The sequence below is a fragment of the Tachypleus tridentatus genome, chromosome 6 (assembly GCF_004210375.1).
Source record: "Tachypleus tridentatus isolate NWPU-2018 chromosome 6, ASM421037v1, whole genome shotgun sequence".
NCBI classification, from domain to species: Eukaryota; Metazoa; Arthropoda; class Merostomata; order Xiphosura; family Limulidae; genus Tachypleus; species Tachypleus tridentatus.
Genome location: NC_134830.1, coordinates 9,479,655 through 9,503,631, shown reverse-complemented (window position 1 = coordinate 9,503,631; position 23,977 = coordinate 9,479,655). Strand labels below are relative to the sequence as shown.

Below are 23,977 nucleotides of genomic sequence, written 5' to 3'. Positions count from 1 at the left end.
AATGCGAGCAGGGTTGTTGACAGTGTGATAGGATTTTGAAACTTGGGCATGCAAGATCCTATTCTAAAGCACGCTTTTGATATAAGTTATTCCATTTCTAGCTTAAGTGCCTAAAGGCTACTGGCAAGAGCATATTGTATTTCTAATTGGAACTTTTTTGGTGAAGAGTGCAAGAGATACTATCTCTGCCATCAGTACCACAAATTCTTTAGAGATATCAGGAATTGCTCTTCTGTTCTCCTTGAAACCACTAGGTTCACAGCCTCATACATCAGCAGGTAGTAGTACAGCTTCAAATCATGTCAAGAAGCATCAGCAGCAAAACTGCAGGTCATCCACCTGGGGCTGTAGATATGGTGGCAAAGTTATAAAATTCCTGGTCTTTGAGATTTGGTCTCTAGTGGTGATTGTGCCATGATACATTTGTTGAAGTTGCTACTCAAACATGCAGGTTTCAAGAAAATCTAGTGGCTTTGCTCTCTATCCAGCCTCATAAAGTGCACCTGGTTGTTTGAATGCAAGTGTTTGTCCATCAATTTCTTGTCCTAGAACATTGTACATAGCTCACTAAACTCCTAATAATTATTTCTTTGTAGTTTGAATTCAGACTGAATGACTTTGAAATGTGGTTCTGATATCTTCAACCAAACTGCATAAATCTCTGCTAAATGTAGCTGGGTTGAATAGTGAAAGTGGCTAATCACTACCATGTGGTAGCAGTTCAAAGTTCTTGCAAAACCAAAAAAAGAGTCTAGCTTCTGGTAATTTGGAAACTTCAATTTGTATGCCATTGAACAAGGGAGGATAAATTCACCAAAATAATCTTGACAGCATATGCATGAGAGTGCCAAGCTAATGTACTTTTGGATTATCATGTGATGCAGTAACATGAACAATATTAGATGCTACTGTATCAAATGGAAAGTTGACAATACAGTTTGTGCAGTGCCATAAATTCAGCAGTTCAGTAATGAATTTATCAGATATTCAATCTGAGCTAAGTTGGTACAATGTAACACCAAGAGACTTTATTTCATGTATATTTCCAACTATAATGATAAGATGCTTTTCAGTTACACCTTGGTTAGACAGTGAAGATAGGAGTTTTAAATTCTAGTGCAGAGTGGCAAACTTTGAAGGAATCCACTGTTCTTTGCAAAATATTGTTGTGCTGTGTCTAACCTAAAGCTGTGATTCATCATCAACTGTTGCATATGATTTTGAAAAGGATCACTGCTTGTCTCTTCTATCAGAGCTTCTGTGAAGAAGATCTATTGGGTTGGAATCATTTTCATGCATGTGAAACAAGTTTAGGTCTATGCAAAGTATCATGTAACATGAAGGCTGTTGTCCCAGTATGAATACTTCAGCAGTAAGTTCATGGAGTTGGTTAATGGTGCTGTAGAAGCACTCTAACTCCATATGCTGTTCTTATGATTTAAAACAATTTGGGATTAACAGCATAATAAATTTGACCAACTCATGATTTTACAGTGTCATAATGAGTCATGTATCTGAAATTAATAAAAGATCCAAATTACCTTTGGTTACAGAGGTTTTAAACAGCATGGATGAGAAATTTTTGAATCAATAACTTCAAAACTGTGCATCTGAATATAATTTTTGTTTCCAACACTTCCTGAAAACATGTCCAGGAACTATCTTTGCTATTAATCTCAAAACAAAATTATTTTGCAATTCTATTATATCCCACTGTATCTTACTCATAAATGTTTCTGAAATTTAATTTATAAAAATAATAGAAGTTAACAGCAAATGTCAAAAAAGGAACAGTAGCTAATGCATGAGCATTTATCGTAAACACATATGTCTGCATAATGAAAATCATAAAAGTGATAAAGCTGCAAAGTTTCATAATTTTTTTCAAAAATTTCTATTTTATGTTTCATTTGGATAACTTAGTGGGGTTTTTTGCTCTTACTTAATACGCACAGCTATGTTGCTCAGATATGATGGCTTCTCATCAAGTCTGTACACTTTATTAGCCTTCACAGATACGAAGCCCACATAGCTACTATCCATTGTTGCTGTGTATTAAATTAACAAATTAACTAATTCATAGCATATGAATTTATACATTACTTGACAATAAAGAAACAAAATACAGCAATAATATTTTGTTATACTTTGTGCCACGTGTTCCACATGGAGTTCTTTTCTTTTGTCATAATAAGTAAACTTTCTGGGTCTATTTCATTTTCCATTTAACATTTGCAATTCCTCACTTCTGTCTTTAATATAAGGTTCTATAATATCAAGACATGATAAAATTAGACAAATCTGATGATCATAAAACTAAAACTCTTACACACTACTCTTCAGTATATGTTGAAATCCATTGTCCAGAACAGTGCAGAAAATAAGAAACATGCAGCATGAACACATTAACTGATATATTGCTATACTGTTTATAATAACACTAAGTTTTAGAGATATAACTGTATTTTGCTATAGTGTTTATAATAACACTAAGTTTTAGAGATATAACTGTATTTTGCTATATTGTTTGTAATAACACTATGTTTTAGAGAAAAAACTGATATTTTGCTATACTGTTTATAATAACACTATGTTTTAGAGATATAACTAATATATTGCTATACTATTTATAATAACACTAAATTTTAGATATAACTGATATTTTGCTATACTGTTTATAATAACACTAAGTTTTAGAGATATAACTGATATTTTGCTATACTGTTTATAATAACACTAAGTTTTAGATATAACTGATATTTTGCTATATTGTTTATAATAACACTAAGTTTTAGAGATATAACTGATATTTTGCTATATTGTTTATAATAACACTATGTTTTAGAGACGTAACTGATATTTTGTTATACTGTTTATAATAACACTAAGTTTTAGAGACATAACTGATATTTTGCTATACTGTTTATAATAACACTATGTTTTAGAGAGATAACTAATATATTGCTATACTATTTATAATAACACTAAATTTTAGATATAACTGATATTTTGCTATACTGTTTATAATAACACTAAGTTTTAGAGATATAACTGATATTTTGCTATACTGTTTATAATAACACTAAGTTTTAGAGATATAACTGATATTTTGCTATACTGTTTATAATAACACTAAGTTTTAGAGATATAACTGTATTTTGCTATACTGTTTATAATAACACTAAGTTTTAGAAACATAACTGATATTTTGCTATACTGTTTATAATAACACTAAGTTTTAGAGATATAACTGATATTTTGCTATACTGTTTATAATAACACTAAGTTTTAGAGACATAACTGATATTTTGCTATACTGTTTATAATAACACTAAGTTTTAGAGATATAACTGATATTTTGCTATACTGTTTATAATAACACTAAGTTTTAGAGATATAACTATTTTGCTATACTGTTTATAATAACACTAAGTTTTAGAGATATAACTGTATTTTGCTATATTGTTTATAATAACACCATGTTTTAGAGACATAACTGATATTTTGCTATACTGTTTATAATAACACTAAGTTTTAGAGACATAACTGATATTTTGCTATACTGTTTATAATAACACTACGTTTTAGAGATATAACTGTATTTTATCTTCAATAAATCTAAATTACCCATTTCTTTCTTTTTTTCCTACAACACCTTCAATTTATAACACGACACTACATTTGTTTTTCCTAAGTAACAGTTTACATCTATTTATAATTAAGTTTTATTCCCCATTTAACAATGTCTAATTACTATCCACACCATTAGAAGTTGTAAATCACTCAGAGCACACACATTACATTATCCCTCAGCTACTATAAGCTGCTAATGTGCATGCATGGTGAAATATTTTTATTATATTACTATTTATTTTATCTAATCTAAACGAACTTTAAGAAATCCTTATTTGTACATTTTAGTTACTTTTATAATAAAGAATAAACATGAAATAAATTATTAACCCAATCATCTCTTTTTCCTACTGTTGATTGTCAAGGACACTTAAGTCTATTTTTTTGTACTGATGGCAGTAATGCATTACAAAATATACTTAAATAATGCACCAAAGAACACAGATTAATAAAAAAAAAAAACACAACAGATAATCCCTCGTTACTCTAAAACTTTTTCTGGCTTTCTAACTATGCAAAAGAGCTGTTACAAACTACTTATCTTTTCCATGGGAATGAAGTTACTACTAATAGCAAAACTGACAACTTTCCACTTAGAAAACAACATAATATTATTTTATAAATGAAAACGACTTTCTATTTGTTATAGAAAATATGAAATTAAACACAAGAGAGAACTATTAACACATCCTGAAACACAGGATGTGATAGGTAGGTACAGCAAGGAGGGTCTGGTTTTCTATGTGATAGCTTTCTCGCCAAATAAAGTTGAAGGATATAAAAATTATGGTGTCTGAGTAAGAATGATTTTATGGTGAATAGGGTTACTTCAGGCTTACTGGAGGGGTAATGGATAAAATAAAAAGAAGAAGATGTCTACAGAAAATATGTCACATGTCAAATTAGGGGGAAATTCTATTTTTTTTTCAAATATTGTCTTACAAAATGAAAACCTCTATACTATTAAAATATAGATTACTAGCAATGATTTTATGCTATACTGATTGGTATAACATAAAAAGTAGATAAAATAAATTCTGATTGTAAGTCACTAAAACCTCCTGGTATGCAAAGTACGGGATGTTCATCATGATAAGGTTAAAAGTTTTTATCTTACAAAAAACTCCTCAGGTTTAGATGTAAATTATCAGAAAATAACAACAAAAAATAACCTTTAATGTTTAGGTACGTTTATTTCTAGTGACTATTGTAAATTCTACTTCATAAGATATATCAACAACTTACCTTCACCACTGGTTGATCTCTTGCTTTCATAATGATCATGTGAAGTTCATTTAGATGTTGTCGCACCATAGGAGGAATAGGATTACAGCAAGCAAGAATACCTTGTTGTTCTCTGTAAACAGATAACTTTCCTATCAAGAATACCTTGTTGTTCTCTGTAAACAGATAACTTTCCTATCAAGAATACCTTGTTGTTCTGTAAACAGATAACTTTCCTATCAAGAATACCTTGTTGTTCTCTGTAAACAGATAACTTTCCTATCAAGAATACCTTGTTGTTCTCTGCAAACAGATAATTTTCCTACCTGACATGCTGATTAGAAACTTAAAAAACAAATTAATACAGTAAAATGACAACATAACTATTCTTTGACATTGGCTTTGCCTGTCTAAGCATTAGTCTTGCATGCATTAGTTTTTTACACCTACATATAAAAGCCATTGGCAATATGTAACTTGCAAATTTCTCCATCCTCATTGGTTCATAATTAAGGATATTGCAGTGTTATAACTTTACTCTCAATACTTAATTATATTAATTTAATTCAATCTTATTCTGAAGTAATATTCCTGTACTGAAAACAAATTTCCAGTGTGTACTTACTTTCACTCACATAAACAGCTACTCTCATTTTGTGCTGTCATCTACATGTAAAATTTTTTTTTGCAGGCCACAAGCCTTGAGCTTCCACACCTTACAATAAACTGGTTCAAATGCATCTTGCACGCAGATAATCATGCACCACACTCTCCTGACACATGCAACTCCCTCTGTTTGATTCTACAAAACTACAACTTTTGGCAAAAAAAATGTTGGAACTACATTTTAAGTAAAGGAAAACCATTACTTCTGATACGGTACATTACATCCACTCATATAAATAGCCAGAATCCACACTGAATAGGAGGTGGGGACCAATGCAAGTGAATGAAAGAATCTTCTTTCAATAGCATTCAAAGAACACCTAAAAATAAAGAGATCCTCATATAAGAGGATCAGATACTGGAGACCACTTCTGTACCAGGTGTAACATTAATCCAATGTGGAAAGATGCAATGCAGACATAGATGGAAAACGAAAAGAGCAACCAAATGGAAGAGAACAATGGTTGGAGAGGGATCTGTCCCTATCCAATATATCAGAATCTCATTCTCATAGACTGTATTATCATGGGTTAGGGTAAAAAAGATGTGCCCCTAAGAGTAGAGTGATTAGGACACAATAGATTGTACATAGCAAATCAACTGTATACAAAACCCAAGCTGACAGAAACCAACATTCATGCAGGTGTAGAATGAGGATCATACAACTGGCAAGTGAACTACAATGTAAAACCTATCACTAGAAACTAACCTCCATGTGGGAACTGGAAGAAGGATCATGCTGGTGGCAAGTCAACTACATTCCAAAACCCAGCCAAATGGTAGGGGTAGGGAGGAGAATCATATCATTTTCACCTTAAAGTTTGGAAGACCAGAGGGTATCTTATACACCCTGGTATATGAACAAGGGCATATAATATTAATGTGAAAGTTTGATTGACTGATCCAGGAACCTGACATCAAGATGAATAGTACTGTAAAAATGTCTCTATCCTTCAAAACCAATGCAACAGGAACCATCCCTAGCACAACAACATCCTCAGTATAATAAAATCATTGAGGGATAACATAAAAGGATGAACCATATTTACCTGCAAGCACATCCATCATGACCCACAACATGGATGGAGGAACAAGAATACAAGTGAGTGAGGGACTAGAGACACTTGTAGTACACGAGGACTTATGTTGATTGGTTCAGATCTGAATCCAAGAGAAAGTTTCTAGGAACCAACATTCATGAGGGGGTAGAATGAGGAGTCCCAGTCAAAGGGGTGAACTGTAAATTTGATGGCTTACTCTACAGTTACAGATTGGAGGACATTTCATCATCCATACCATCAACCTATTCCAAGCTGAATGGTTTTATTGTTATATGTATATTGTATCATTATCACATTCAGGAGAAAGCCTCCATGGTCCACCACTCTAGCAGCTTGGAACTGGAAAAGTGTTATGGGAAGGCCTTATCACAAAAACCCATTTTGAAAAGCAGGCCATATCTCACTTATTCAAGCTAAGGTGTGGCAAGGACAGGCAACTATACCCTTTTGCTTTACCCACAAAGTTTAGGGGTGAGTATGGTCTGGAATGGACATATTAATGAAACAAATATATTGCAAGGGAAAAAAATCTACAAGCCATCTTTTGAAATACCCCATCCAGCAGTGACTAGTTTAAGTATACCTGGACAGACCCCCCACTATCCAAAGAATGGGATTCATAAAGAGAAAACAAAGGGATACACTCCTGGAAAAAGAAAAGGTATGTATTCAAAAATGCATCTTAGTCTCATTGAAGGGTGAATGACAATGACAGGTGGAAGACAATACCCTGATGAAGATGAAAGAGCCACATGATACAGATAATGAAATAAAAGTACAAGGTGTAGTCCCATGCTCAATGCAATAAGTACTTTCACCGTGCAACAAGGATGAGACCTGACACAGAGTAACAAGGAAGAATGAAATCAACCACAGAAGATGACAAATGGGATAAAAAAGTAAATGTATAAGTTGGTCTTAATCATGTCTGAACTCATTAATGGTCAAGGCAAGCATACGAAGAATCATGGACAAAGACATGACAAGCTCTAAGGGTAATGTATGAAACTAGTACTCAACTCCATTGTGAACAAATTTAAGACTACACAAGAAGGGATGAAAAATAGGAATGGGGCATAAGATTACAAAACACTGACCATGAACTTCCCCAGTCCTGGGAGAAAAAAAAACCATGGTGTAGTAACATAAAAAAAACAACAAAAAAACAGTACAGGGAAAGAAAAAAGCCATGAAGAAAATAAGGTAGATAGATAAATCACAGAACTTTGTAAGGATAATACACAACTAATGCTCAAATACAGGACTGGTAAATAAATTAAAAATAAAATGGACAAATGGAAGAAAAGAGCTGCCAATAAGTCCCAATAAGAGGAGGAATGGAAATGAATTTGATACAAGGTTTTTTTACTCCAGAAGATACCAAAAGTAAAGAAGCCATTTTTTGTAGGGAAAAAAAAACCAAAAACAGCAAATACCTACAAGAAGGAAGAAAATATCCCACAAGCAATAAATAGAACAGATCAGAAATGAGGTGTATATTGGTTAATACTATTAGGGGTGGTGACAGGGGAAGACAAAGGCTTGAAAACTGGAGTAGGGAGAAATGAATAGAATTAACAGATAAGCAAAGTGTAGAGAAGAAAGAAAACAAAAAACAATATGCCTGATGGTAAGCTAAGGCAATATCAACCAAAGTCCATGAAGGGCAAAGAATTCCAGGACCACGTCTCAAAAGAGAGACGAAAAAAATCTCAATCTCAACTAAATAAAATGATTGGAATAGGAAGAAGAAAACATAAAAAGGGTTGAGGTAGGCCTAGCAGACTCTGTAGTAGATACTTGAAAAGGCTAATTCATAATGAGGTGGAGGAAAATTGTCAAAACAGGTGTTGTACACTATTGGTTACCTTCCTCATCAAACTGCTGAAAATTAGGGAGACCTCATATTCTGGAGTCCCTAAAAGCAGAATTAATTGTAAGAAGTAAAAAAATCAAATTAATTATAAAAAAGTCATTATATGGCAAAATTAAGTGTAGGTTGAAAAAAAACATAGATAGCATTTGCTGAAGAAAAAATATATATAACCTAAATTATGATTTACCAAAAAGATGAATGATAAATAAGCCAAAAATTACAAAGACAAAGTAAGCACAAACTAACACTGTAAGACTACATCACTAAATGTTAACTAAAAATTCCTAACCTTACAACAGGTAGGTAGAAATCTTAAGTAAATGTATATTACAGGAATCAAATAACAACAAATGTTAATATCAAAATATTTAAAAAACTATAACTGTATAACAGGTAATCTGTCCAAATTCAGCACACCAACATGTGTGGAACACCAAACTAAAGTTCTGATAATGGTCCTCTCATAATGTATTAAAGTTGACAATTCCTTCACTGAATACTGGCATCTGAAGCCTACATAACTGTGCTCAAAATGAAAACATTTTCAAAGTGGAAATAAAACTTTGGTGGTCCTTTCCCACAAAAAACAAGAACAAAAAAACTTGAAATGGCAAAGAGGGAAGTTGTCACTTAAAACAGGTAAAGTGAAGTAGGAAAAAAGTAGATATCTCGACTTTGTATGAAATAAAACAGATGAACGGCAAAAGAGCACAAAGAAAAACTATCTTTACAACAGCACCATCAAATGAAAAGTGATGGTTCTGTAGAATTAAATACAGGGAGTCATACGTGTCAAGTGAGTGTGTCACACTCTTATTAGAGGAGGGTTGTGTGATGACTTACATGTAAGAAGCATTTGGGCCTAGTAATGAAATAAATGATATGGTTTAAGTATTATTATTACACTCACTTCTAATTCTTGAAAATTACTAATGGATTAAATACTGAATGTACAGTTTAAAAATACAATAAACCTAACATTAATTTCTTATAACAAGTATAATATAATCATGCTTTGCTCGCTTGTAGAAAGTGTTCACATCACAATGAAATTATATTTCAGTAAGATAGTTTGTGGTTCAATATAAGTATAACCAAGAATAATAATGTCTTCAAGTCTTTGCAAGTACGTCTCACTTTAGACTCTATCACATAAAAAACCTAAAGAAAACTATTAAAAGGATCTTGTATTATTTCTATAGAAGTTAGTTAAAAAATAACATTTTAAAAGTAAATAAGTATTCTTGAAACTACATTTCATATTCATATGGGAAATTAAATCTTTCTAAATTCTCATTATCTCATTTTGTTTCTATATTTTCATAGACAATAGGGTCATTAACTAAAATACAATTCACACCATGCCAATACCTACTTTGTTAAAATGTTAAAAATTACAAGACTATATACATACCTTGGTAGTACTTCTGCAATTTGAAGTAGCATATGGTTAGGGAGGACATAACTAGGGGTAAAAAATGAAATCATTACTATTCACTCAAAAGTGTTAACAAAAATGTAGATTGGAATATTATAGTTAATTTTAAAAAACGTTTTAACTATTTCACATTGCCTAGCTTGATGACCTATAATATCACCTGAGAAAGCAATGTGTAAACAGTTAAATAAATTTAAAAATAATTTGACTAGAAGATTACAGGTTATAATTACTTCAATATATCAGTCAATTTATTTTAGAACCACTGACGACTATGATTATGCCAGATTCATACGTTAAAGTTTTTTCTCTGATAAGTTTCACATATTTTTTACAATAACATAAAATGATTAAAATACAGAACAGCTTTTCTTAAGACTTATACTGAAAAAAACTACCAGATATAAAGGCCTAATTAAAATTAATTACTTCAAAAGTTTTACGTGGAAGGAGAAAGTCACTGAACACAGTTATACTTTTCCTGTATTGAAAATGTATTCTCAATACATACTTACCTCTGCTCCCTTCTCATACCACAAGCTTTCTACTAGCCTTGTATTGGAATTGCAAGATTCCAGCATTTTCTCTCATGCAAATTATCATGCATCACCTCTTCACCAATAGGAGCATCATATGTTCGTGTGATGTATGTGATGCACTCTATACTCTTCTACCAAACTATCATTTTGTAGTTCGATAGAAGATGTCAGTACCTAAGAAACAAGGGTATGAAGTGTAAGCTGAGGCAAGTACCTACCAACATTTTTTCAGTACAGAAATATTATAACTTCCAATACAATACTTACCCCTTCTTACAAGAATAGCTAGAACCAAAAATTGAGAAGATGGAGGGACCAGTGTGAGAGAATTACAGAAGTACCTATGAAAGTGTCAATAAGCTACCCCTGAAAATGAGAGATTCAGATCAGAAGAGGGGAATTGCACCACAATGCCAGCAATGTGTGAAATGTGTAAGATTTAAGGGCAGAAAATAAAAGAAGCACATCCAAGTGGAAGAGAATGTGGTAGGAAAGAAATCATAACCAGAGAAGGATAATGTAGCTCTATCCCACAATGAGTGGGCAAACAAAGATGTATCCATGGGTGTAGTGGCTAGGGTGTGGCAGACCATACTCAGCAAATCAGCTACATCCAAAACCTCTTCATTGGATACTAGCATCCAGAGGATTGAGAAATACTCTGAAACCCAAATATGACACAAGGATTAGCTCTAAGGTGTTGATCCAAGAACTTGACATTTGGCTTCTCATCTGGACGTTCATCTCATGCAACTATCTCCTCCAACCATGAAACAGGCCAGGATGATCCAAATGGCAATAACATCCCTTCAAAGAGATGGCAAAAGACAGAATTAGAGCAATCCCATGTACCACTGCTATGACTCACAACACAGACAGAGAAAAGCGAGTGATGAAATTAGACAACCCAAAATCTGTGTGTGAGGACGTATGTTGATTGGTCAAAACCCGTTACAGGGTACCAATATCCAAGTGAGGGCATGATGAGAGCTCCCAATAAAAGAGGTGAACTGCATTCTGACACTGCACTCCATTGTATGGATTATCACAAACTGGAGGGTATTATGTCATCCACACCTGCAGAACACCACCACCTTACTTTTTAACTGAATGTCTATTGTGTGGAACTCCATGCAAGCAACTTGGAACTAGAAAGTGACAAGGACTCTCATACTCCATTTGAAGAAAAGAGTCCAGAGAAACATCATCACTGGAGTCAGTGTAATGGGTGAACACGAAACCCTATTTCGAAAAGCATACCATACCAAGGAATGGCAGAGATGGGCAGCAATCCCTGTTCTGTTTTATCCCATGCAGTCAACTGGTGGTAGTCCAAGAGGGCATATTTATGAAGAAAAATATCATGAGGTTATTTAGCTTCAAATGACTATGTTGAATACCTCATCTCTATGCTAAGTGTGCAATGCCTGGGAAGATAAAGCATAATTCAACATGGCTGTACAATTTGGATTTAGAATTAAAAAATACCTGATAAAATGCAGGTAAAGGCCCTGAAAGAAAGTATGAATAAAAACATACCAGTTAGAGTAACACTGAAGTCTTAATAATGACCAAATGTGGTAGGTGAAACAGAAGAAAAGTACACTGCAATATAATGGAGATAGTGAGAGATGAATTTATCTGGAATGGTCCATACATCCGTATTGCAGAATCTCATTCACTGGTCAACAAAAATGAAAAACATGGAAAAGATGAGGTGTTAGATATGATGGGAAAACAACTGGAACAAATCAAGGAGGAAGAAGGTAGGGATAAACAGACCAATGTAACCAAAAGGCAGACCCATTTGGTAAGGGGAAGGAAATGAAAGATCATGAAGAGAGGAGGAATGCCAGGGGATAAAGAGTTGGGAGCATGTATCCCAGAAGGTAGCAGCACAGGCTATACAAGAATGAAAAGCCCTTACTGGACAGAGAAACCTACCCAAATCTGATTGAGGGTAAAGATTGGAATAGGAGAACAGAAGAAACAATGCTCCCCGCTAGTACAGCGGTAAGTCTACAGATTTACAATGCTTCAAACAGGGGTTCGATTCTCCTTGGTGGGCTCAGCAGATAGCCTGATATAGTTTTGCTATAAGAAAACACAAACACACACAGATGTGTGACTCACAGAGACACCTGTTATCACTTCAGTTAATCTTTAAGCCCCTTGCTAGTACAACGGTACGTCTCCAGATTTACACCACTAACAACAAGGGTTTGATTCCCCTCGGTAGGCTCAGAAGATAGCCTGATGTGGCTTTACTATGAGAAAACACACACAGAAGAAACAACCCTCTCAAGCTGCCAAGAAATAAAAAATATAGGTACAGTAATAAAGGATATATAAAATGTCAATAACAAACAAATATGACCTTTGATGTCCAAAGGCTAAGAGAAAAAGGGATTATGTTTTAAGGAAAAAATGAACTATGAAACAGGAGGAAAGTAATTCAGACAGATGTAAAGTAAAGGAATATTGAACTACATCAATGTTCCATTCCAGAAGGGTAAGGTGCTTGGTAAGGTGATATATCTGGAAGGAGTGCACAAGCATGGTTAGAACAAAGTGAAGTAGAAAACTTATGGTATCAGAAAAATGAAAGGTATGCAACAAAGGTTGCAGCAATGAGTCTAAAAACCCAGAAGAAAATTTCTGCCACACAACCCATGGTAGGCTTGTCAGCAAGAAACATCATGGTAGTAGACTAACTGTAGAATATTTTCCATTCACACTGATACACCTCCATGGAAGGTGGAACCAGATGATAAGTAACTTGATGTGTGAAACCAGACTTTTTCACCAAGGATTGGATAAAAGACATGCAGACATAGAAGTTGAAGGTTGTGATGTAGGACTTGTGATTGAGGATGACAAAGAAGGGAAAACTGGACAAGAGGCAAAGAAAAGAGGAGCAGTCACACCTTGGAACCCAGGGCTGATCTGGACAATGAGGATAAATCCAGATGGTTTGCAAGAAGTGAACAAGAGAAATCACCTGATCAAGTAATCAGATGGTCAGGTACACAAAGGTACTTGCATAACCAATTCAAGCTGAAGGCACTAACTGCTAGAGCATGAGGATTAGATACAGGTGACCAAAAAGAGGCAACTAGGTAAGGAGGTCCGTAGCAAGGCATACATGTGGGAATAACCCTATTGATGGCAAGACACTTGAAAACAAGGAGATCTAATGCCAACTCCACAAGATATAGCATGTCAGGCCATGAGAAACATTCAACAATCAGGCTAAAAAACACCTGGCACATGGCATGCAGTAAGGTGAATGTGATGTGTGCAGCTTCAGTATACAAGGTCTAACATCTAGATACACAGATCTCTGGACTGGGTGCTCCCTTTTTGGGTGATAAGTGCTATCATCATAAAATTGTCCTAAAGAACTATCCCTAGACAATATCTGGTGAGAAGGAAATGATTAACACCTGACATATGAACAGATTTGAGAATAGTGATATTTAAAGTGGTTTCATCTGCAGGCCACCAGCCTGAAGCTTTCTGATAATTGACCGATATTCCCCATCCTTTAAGGAATGTGTCCATGAAAAGATTTATATTTGGGGAAAGAAGAGGCACACCTGCTGATATAGGGCTTTGTTCACCCACCAATATAGATTGTCTCTCAGGGAAGAAGGAAGGGGGTGGTGGTGAAAAGAAGATCTATATCATAGTTTCATCATTGGTGAAGTGCCTACTAAAGAGAATTCATATGGAAATGAAAGAGAGGGACCACTGATGCCATAAAAATAAACATTCCCAACAGCAACATCACCATATAAACAGTAAGTGACTGAACTGAGAGAATGTGGTGAACCAAAAGTTGTGAAGGAAAAGGCAGTGCTCACCTCACAGTTGTGTCAAAAAAGTCCACCAAATGAACAAGATACTGAGCTGGTCTGATGAAGAACTTTTTCGATTTGACTAACCAGTGCACCTGAGCTGTCACAGAAGTAGCTGGCAAGTACAAGTGGATAACTGCTGTTCAGAATAAGCAAAATAATGAAATTCCAATCCCAAAGCATGGATATGACATGCAAAAGCCTGAAAAATTAAACAAAATACATGAGGTACAAAGGCATGTATGAAGTAAAGGGCCTAAAACTGTTAAACTATCGTGAAGTGAACAAACTGAAAATAAGGAGATATTGGTATATGTAGATATCAAGGTGAGAAAATACTCCATGACAAACTTGGATAGTGATATGAAATGGTTGAAGCAAAATAAATTAATTAAAGGCTGTTAATCTTCAGTTTTTACAGAACAAAAGCAGGAATAGAAACCTCATAAACTTTGGGGAACAGATATGACTGTACATTGCAACAGCAATTTCTGAATCACTTCTGACAGATGCTGGTTAGTCACGAGATCTCAAGGATGAGGGAAAAAACACAAAAAGAAGAAAATGGTAATTGGAGACACGAGATTCTGGCATAAACAAATGGATGGAATATTGCTGGAACAATGTCAGCTGAGGCTCAATAAATATAATATTTAGAACTATATCAAATCCTCAGAAATAGAGCCATATGTATTCCCTAAGAAAAGTCGAGGGTAAACACACCCAAGCTTACACAGCATAACAACTTATAAGGTCCCAGCACCAAAGAAGTAATGTATTTAATGCTAGAGCCTAAGATGATATACTGGCTAAAGTGGAAGAGAGAGAGACAAGGGTAACTCCAGAAACTCCCAAATGATTTCTGTGGAGAGCCTCAGTTAGGAGGTGTATGGAAATAGAATACCATGAAATGTTGGTAAAGGTAAAAAATAAGCAAACATATTCGGCATGCATAAAATATGCCTACCTATTTGGGTGGAGGGAGCAGAAGGTTTATGGCATGAGTAGAAAAACAGTTTGCTTACACAGGGCAGCAACAAATGAGTAATAGCTAATCTTGTGAGAAGAGGTAAGCACTGTATAAGAAATGAAACTTTTCTTTGTTCCCCCACCCTACACAGGTAACATAAACCTATTAACTGCTGATTTAAAAAATGGATAAATAGCTCTATAATAGGAAAGAGTAAAAGAATCAGATGACTTGAAGGGCACAACATGCTAATTTTCTCGTGCAACTGAGAGGTCAATGGACCAGTAAAAACTTGATCATCAGAAGAGGAAAGACAAACCAAAAGCTGGGAATATGTTTATGTAAGAAGGAAGGATGAGATAAATAAGAACTAGGTGACAGGAATAAAAAAATCACAAACCTGAGATACAAAATCCAGAAGGACTGAATTAAATTAGGCCTAGGAAACTTTTCAGGTTGGGAACTGTAATGACTGACAAACTCTGGAGGTGGAGAAAGATGATCAAACTTCTTGTCAACCAGCAAAGTTTTCATAAGAGCCTTGGCAATATTTGGGAATAAAGGTTGACCACATCTAATGTTCAATCTTCTAATGTATAATGGCACATAGAGTCATTGTCAGGTCAAGTGCACCTGAGGCCCTAAAAAAATGCAAGTTGCTGGTGTAACCCCAGTATGAAGGTGAACTTCAAACTTCACTACACAAAAAGATTTCACAAAAGTCAAGTGCAGAAATAAAGTGATAAATACAAATATAAATATTTGATTGAATAAATCAAGGCAAAAATTAAACCCCTTGTGAGGAAAACAAAGTTGAACACACAGCAATAAACAAACAAAAGAGCATCATCAAACTCAAATACTGATAAACGAAAAGTGACGGTTAGGTAGATGAAGAATGTAGAGAAAGTCACAAGCTCTGATCGGTGAAGAGGTGATGCAGGATGATTTACATAAAAGATATGTTGGCATCTTGCAATTCCAACAAGAGGAGCAGAAGGCTTGTGGCACGTGTAAAGAAAAAGTTTTCTAACAGAGAGCAGAAATGAACAAGAATAGCTAATCTTGTGAGAAGAGGTAAGTACTGTACAAGAATTTTGTTTTGTAATATAGCTTGCACTCATTCATCAGTCTCGTGTTTAGTGTAATTTGTAACAGGTCTACACAAAGAATAAACTTATAAATATACACAGATAAAATGAATTTTTTTTAATTACATAGGAAATTAAACACATTATTCAATGAAAAAACGACTTTTTCTAGTATCACACATAAAATAGAAAAGTAGGTATGTTGAAAAAGATTTTACAAATTTTTAGCGTACATGAGCATTCTAACAGGAAAACAATACATAAGGAAACATTGATTTTTAAAACTGCAAATATAAAAAGAACAGTGAGCATGCTTATATTAATCCAAATGTTCACCAAAACTGCTATCAAATCTTAAAGTATTGTATCTATTAATTTTTATAACTCACATTGTCACTAATTTGAGACCTCTCATTTTTTTTATTAAAAACGAAAAGAGAGTATATTAGATGTAACTCACATATTTAGTTATTATTTAACAAACTGTCATTACATCTAACTACCTAATATTTCTTTGTCAATAAATATTGTTTTTATCATTTCTCCTTGATCCCACAGAACATATGTTTTAATATACATTGAGCAACAGCTGATTTAATATATTCCTGATAACCAAGCATGTTTGGAGTTCCATTTCACATACAGTCAAAGAATGTTTAGTTTGTCAAACAAGTGATTTTTTACATGAACACAAAATTTCATAAAACCATGTTTCTTCAAGTTGGTTCCTTCATTAAAATGATCTCAACTCAATTACATTGTTTAAAAGGCACTCAGAAACTGTTTTCAGCATTAATCAAAACATTTGTTACTTCATCAGAAATATTAGAATAATAAGTAATAGCAAAACTTGTATATCTAGAATCAATCAATTTTGGTTTGTAATTGAATTTACTTCAATTCTAAAATAATAATTAATAATATGTAATTTAAAACCTCTGTTAATGCCAACTGATTTTAAATGATTTTTAAATATTTTGAATTACCTCATTATTTCAGCAGTCTAAGTATTCTATAGATTCTGGTTTTATACACACTTCTCTGTGAGGAACAGACTTAGTTTTGAATGCAAAAACAAACATTTTTACTTTTTTCTGTAAACTTCTTACCTGATCTTAACTGTGGATTATGTTTTCACCTAAAGAGGTAATTTTACTTCTCAACTTCATACATAAACTGTATATTAGCTTTTGATTATAAAACTTACTATAATTACTATTTCTTTTTGGTATTAAACTAAATATTTATCAACATAATGTGTATAAAAATCTTTTTATAGGAGTGTTAAAAATAATATATTTCTCATTATAATCCATAAGTACGTCATATAAAATTGAGAACTATGGCCTCCCCACACTCATGTTGTAGTTTCCAGCTAGAAAATTTCTCTCAGAATAATTGATCAGAATCTGTTAATTGGATACTCAAAAGATACCCAAGTTCCAAAATCTATCTGTTCTCTAATAGTTTGAAGGACAAAAAGTTAAATCAGTAAAGATTTTCTAGAATAATCTTTATTTACAAATAACACAAACACAAATAAAACAGAAGCAACCAGCAAGAGAGAATAATAAAGTTAACCTTAAGAAGCTCCTTATTATTAATCTAATTTGTGCTTGTTCTCCCCATAAGTAAACTTCCACATTCAAAGTAAACCCAAAAGTTGAAACAAGAAATATTAGAAAATACTCTCTCTCTCTCTCACAACAGTAAATAATAATATTAGATGAAGTACAAAACAAGCCTTTGAAGAATGACAGTAAGTGGTAACATACCCTTTAACATAACTAATAAGCAAAGAATAATTGCTTCAAAAAACACACAACAATATATTCAACAACAATATTTTAAAACAAAAAATACCCTTAAATAAAGAAATGTAATTTGTCATATCAAAAACTCAGCATATTATTAAACAAGCTCTATAAAGTGATAAAAACTTAAACATTAGCATTACAATTAAAATTTAATTACCATTAAAACTTAGTAAGAGATCTCTTTCTATGCAACTAAAACACATGCCAAAAGAAACCTCCACAGAAGCACCTCATAAAATTAAAATAACATAATAGTGATAAAATACAACAATTTTTTCAATAGTTAACAGATTACAGAAAATGACCCCTTGACTTAAATAAAACAAAATACAATTTTAGAACTACATATTAAAATAAGCTTTTATGTAATTAAAAACGTTATTTGTACAAGTAACCTTTAGCAAAAGCAAAGTAACACATCAACTACAGAAAATGACATATACAGACTGTAAACATGACAGAACGTATCTAGACAAAAATGTGTGCACATGCACCTGTGTGTGTTGTGAAACATTAGCAAGTTCTCTACAACTAGGCTAGTGCATGCAAGTAAACTAAAACTAAATTAAGGAACACAATGAAAAACACACAAAGTCGAAATTATATCCAAAAATAGGAATTGCTAAAACCTTAGCTCAACATTAAGAAGTTGAATCTTATAAACAGCTCTCCTGAAAAGTCGAGTCAAAAATCTCAAAACCTTCATGTCTACTAAACATTTGAAATAAGGAAATTCTCAGAAAGTACTACATTAAGAGGAAAGCCTGAATTTTAATATAAATGAACAAAAATGTCATACTATAAAAAAAAGAGAGAGAGACAGTATCCATTTTCCCCATATTTTATCTAATATTACAGTCTTTCTTATACATCAACTAAATATATGGAAGTTGGATTAAAATTTGTTCTTATCAATTAAATACATTTACATGGAAAAAATTAATTGAACATGTTTTAAAAATTAGAGTAAAACTATTTAATAACTGTTTTAATAACTGTCTTGTTTGTGTGAATTGATTATTTAGTAATGTGCATTTAAATATTTTGAATTAAAAATATAAACTTAAAGAGCAACATATCTGATAAAAACAATTATGGAACTTTGTAATACAGTAATCTTTAATGTAAGTATCATATATTTTCACTTGATAATTGTCATCATTTTTCTTGAACAAAAAGAAATACACAGTATGGAGAATCTATTATCGTCATATATATGTAATATATATAGACACACATACACACATATCACATTAAAAAAGATGTTAATATCCAATACTACTATTAAACATTTTCTTTTAAATTCACTTTGTAAATGATACATTTATTTTATTATCTAAAAGTAATGATACTTTTTTAAACTTTTAAACAATTATAATGCTAACATATAGTTCACCTGTGACCCTCAGATTATGAGTCGAGTGCCTTATCCACCTGGCCCATGCTGGGCCAAGAAACAAGAGATATGCTCTTGAAAATTAAGTGATCATCATGATTTTATATATTTTTATTATTACTTGATTCATTAGTCCCATACTTAAATTCAACATAGATACTTATTACCTCATCTAGAACTCCTTATGTGGAACAGATTTTGTTTACAGCATTCAAAATAAAGCAAGCATGCAAAAACCAGTAAACCATCTATTCAGATAATGATTACTGAATGTAAGACTTTACAGCTTACCAACAAACTTAAATAACTAGATTTTTATAAGATTTCAGAGAACACAACATCAAGACGAAACTTCCATTCATAATTTTATTAACTTCAATATTGCATGTATCTCCTTATTGAAACTGAAAATTAATGAAAAACATCTGCCTGTATTTTTGTCTTACACTTTAATAACACAACTTAAGTAATTGGATATTCAGGACGTTCACACTAATAATGAAATGAGACAAAATATTTTGGTTCCGATTATCTCCAAAATGCTGATACTTTTCCTTCCACACAAACAGAAGAAATATTTGTAACAGTAGTTTCAGACATTAGTTTCAATTATCATTCAAAGCAAATATGTCAATGTCACTTTCAGGTAAAATATCATAATGAGAAATAAATATACAAATGGTTTATGCAAACTTGGGTGTTTGACTCGACAGAATATACCTCCATATTTTTTCTCAATGAATTTACTTTTAGGCCTACAAAACTGAAACATACTTGAAACATGCCACAATAAATTCCTTGTTATATAGTAAATGTTCATAGAAACATTTACTAGTTTTTTTTTCATACAGAATTAATCTGATGAAGATAGTCTAATTACATTTACATTAATTGTTTCCTAACACACTTTAAAGACATTATTATGGACAAAATATTAGCTTCAAAAGTCTACATTACTGTTGGTTAAATGTAGTTAAATACAGATCATAACACTTATAAAATTAGATTTCAATCTTAAAGTCAATAATAATGTTTAAGAATGTCTAAGAATAAATACATTAAAGCAAGTTCATTTAAATACAAACCCAGTGCTTTCATCTTCTGTTCTGGATATCTTATCTCGCCATTCATACAGTTGTTTTAGTGCCCACAGCTGACAATTGTTGAAGGATTTCTTGTGTTTTTTTAAGAGGTCTAAATAGCTGTCATCTTGGAAAGGAGGTTTCTGGTATTTCTAACCATTACAGAAAACAGAAAAATAAAAATTCACTTATTAAACAGATTCACAATAAAATATAAGTAATAAAAACTTGAAATACTGATGGGAGGCTTTAACAGTACGTCACACAAAACAGAAATAAAACAATAACTGCATAGGCTGCTTTGTGTTACGCCATTAAACCATGCATTTTTCTCCCTTTTTTTTTCTAAATTTACATATTTTTAAAAAAATTCAGGAATTAATTTCATTCTAGCTGCATTTCTTCTCAAAGTTAATGAGTAAAACCAGTTATACAGATAATGTTACTGCTTTAGGTAAATCATTAATTTTTAAATAAGAGCTGTTACATTTAATGTGTATCATAACAGATGTTAATTAAGCTGGTTAATTTGAAGACATAAAGAAATCAAACCAATTAAGTAATTTATGAATTCAATGAAAAATGATATTTCAGTGTTCAATAAGTACACACATTGTTTTATCTTTGTGGATAAATAAGTTTTCATTTTGTATTATCTGTTTATTTCTTAAAGTTTAGTCAGATAACTCAAATTTAGTATCATTTCAAGATTTATCCTGCTGATCGTTTTGTTACAAAGAAAACCAAACTAACACTACATTCTGGAGAAATCAGAATACTGCATTTATGACTAGATTTGTGTTTGCTAGACATAACACAAAGTTATAGAAAAGGGAAGTTAACATTTTCTTACATTAAAAATGTATTTCCAATAATACTTATCTCCTATTTGTCATTTACCACTTGTTTGTAGTATAGTTTTTCAAACTCTCACACTTACAGCTATTACTTGACTGTTTGTCCATCTAAACATTGCTTTTTCTTTGCTTGCTCCAGTCTTTTAAACCTCCCTTAATTGATTTTGGCATTATTTACATTGTGACACTCTCCACTCTATCCTGGTACTGTAAATAAGCACCTCAATCAGAAAACGTTATCACTTTTTAGAGACTGAATCAATCCCAGGCTCAAACACTGGCTCAAACAGAAGAGTGATAGAGGGGTAAGTGTTACTAAAAATAAATTACTGATCTGAAAAAAATGTTAACTTTCAAAACATACAAACTTCCTTCTCACACATGGCTAGAATCCATACTGATAACGTGCAGGGGCTGGTTAGAGCATTATCCATACAGAAAACATGTACAGATATTGGATGGGCCAATAGAAGATTGGTGCCCTGGTGGTGAAACATTCAGAACAGGTATACTCTTCATACAGAATTTAATTTGAAAGAGCCCAGAATAAAATGTTGTCTAGCATCTCTAAAGACATTAGTGCAGACGACAAAACATTCAAGACTCTCACTGAATGATGAAAATCTGATGTATCAGTGAGAAGGATTTATCACCTTCCCTATTTGACAATTTCTTGGGTAAAAAAGAACTGTTCTGTGGACAGACAGCTCAATTAACTCCAATAAGTGATGCCTGTGTATTAGTAGCTAGGAAAAATAAACTTTCACGTAAAGGGGATATACTGCATATGATAAACAGTTCACAAACAGGTGCTGAGAAAGAATTTGTAATGTAACCTTAATATACTTGTTAGATAACTGGAACAGTCATTTGAGACCAAAAACCCAAAGTGACCTAAGGAATCCATGGAGTAGAGACTCGAGGTATATTTAGTCATGAAAACTGAACAGTAGTCAATATGGCTTCCTTAAACAAGGTGGTTGTGAAAGAGCCAGGTCACAAAAAGATTATCATTGGCACTTTGAATTGAAGTGGGTTCGACCCCTTTACAATATACCATTCCTTATGTGTGTAATTTCATTTCATATCCAGATAAAACAAAAACTGAGATAAATGGTAACCTCAATGCTGTGTGAAAGTGTATAACCTCTACTTCCGAAGTCTGAGCTTCTGGACAGCCTAGTTTACTGTTTCAGATCACAGAAATGGATGCCTCACCAGAGACGACCTATGAAATGGAAAAGGTGGATACTCCTGAAGATACTGCAAAAGCAGAAAGCAAGGTGTAGCTGCCAATCTGGTGCTATCAACAGGACCCAACACTGGGTTGGAACAAATAATATTTAGTAGCATAGGTAATATATGAATAGGAGGGAAGGCTAATAGTTGTAATCTCATCCTGTTCTGATGGAATGCATCAACTATCCAAGCCCAAATGTGCAGTACCAGAGACCAACAAGACAATAGTCGGATAATTCAATGAGATCATATTCCTCCAATCAGAGCTGCAAAATGAAAGTCAATTCAACAGAATCTCACAATGCAGCATTATTGAGATTAAAACTGCTTTGCACTTGAAGCAGTAAACACTCCAATTTATCTGTATATTCATGGATAAATCTCTCGTAAAAATACTTAATTAAAATATTTTATTTTCTTGTATACAAAATATTTGTAATGTTTACTGAAAGCTTGCCAGATTTGTGAAGACAGACAAAACACATTAAAAGTTACTGCTTGTAAATTGTGATTATTATTTGTTGGTGCTAGGGTGGCTACCCTGGCTGAATCCATATGGAAAGGATTAAATGATTATTTCAAGCAATTTATTTCCTTATCTAAAGGTTTCATTTCCTGTAATTCCTAATTCAAAAAAGTTAATTCATCTTTTTATACTGAGGTCAATATAACACACTTAAAATATTTTATACTATCATAACAAAAAACTACAAGTACACTTTGAATAGCCACTTACCTTCAAACAGACAGTTTTGCTTCTTTGAAACACTGATATTAGTAGATTTTTCTGATCATTCCCCTTACTAACCAGATCTCTTTTCATATGGTCATAAATATAGAGTAAATAATGTGTATCTTCTCTAGCATATTGGATCATGTCATCTGGGAGAGGCCTGTGTAATAATCATCCAATCATTCTTTTTATCATGCAAACATTCTTTGTGACAGAAATAAAAGATATTAAGTAATGAATAATATTCTTCTTAAGCTCAAATATAATTATTCTCATATTTCAAACTATTTTAATAGTTCGTCAATTTTTTATACACTTAAGAATTTTTCCAGTCACATTACAAATTTTCGAAGTAACAAATTTCCAATAGTCTGTTGTATTTTGTTCTACATTGTTTTTAACGTTTTAATAAAAATATCTAAACCAAGAAATCAAATGGATAATAATATTATTTATTTAATGAATACCTCTGCATAAAATTATAATGCTTAGGGG

The 23,977-nt window shown here is 32.7% G+C and overlaps 1 protein-coding gene across 1 annotated transcript in view; it reads right to left on the bottom strand.

Moving 5' to 3' along the window:
- Positions 1-480: 480 nt before the first annotated feature.
- Positions 481-23,977, bottom strand: part of LOC143251522 (exosome complex component 10-like) — a 37,705-nt gene continuing 14,208 nt past the window's right edge. Inside the window, exons 7-12 of the mRNA XM_076502797.1 lie at positions 23,486-23,642; positions 20,657-20,805; positions 9,875-9,925; positions 4,879-4,990; positions 1,133-1,271; positions 481-545 (exon numbers count right to left, since the gene is read on the bottom strand). Of these exons, the coding sequence (XP_076358912.1) occupies positions 481-545; positions 1,133-1,271; positions 4,879-4,990; positions 9,875-9,925; positions 20,657-20,805; positions 23,486-23,642 (673 nt within the window). The remainder of the gene's footprint in view (positions 546-1,132; positions 1,272-4,878; positions 4,991-9,874; positions 9,926-20,656; positions 20,806-23,485; positions 23,643-23,977) is intronic.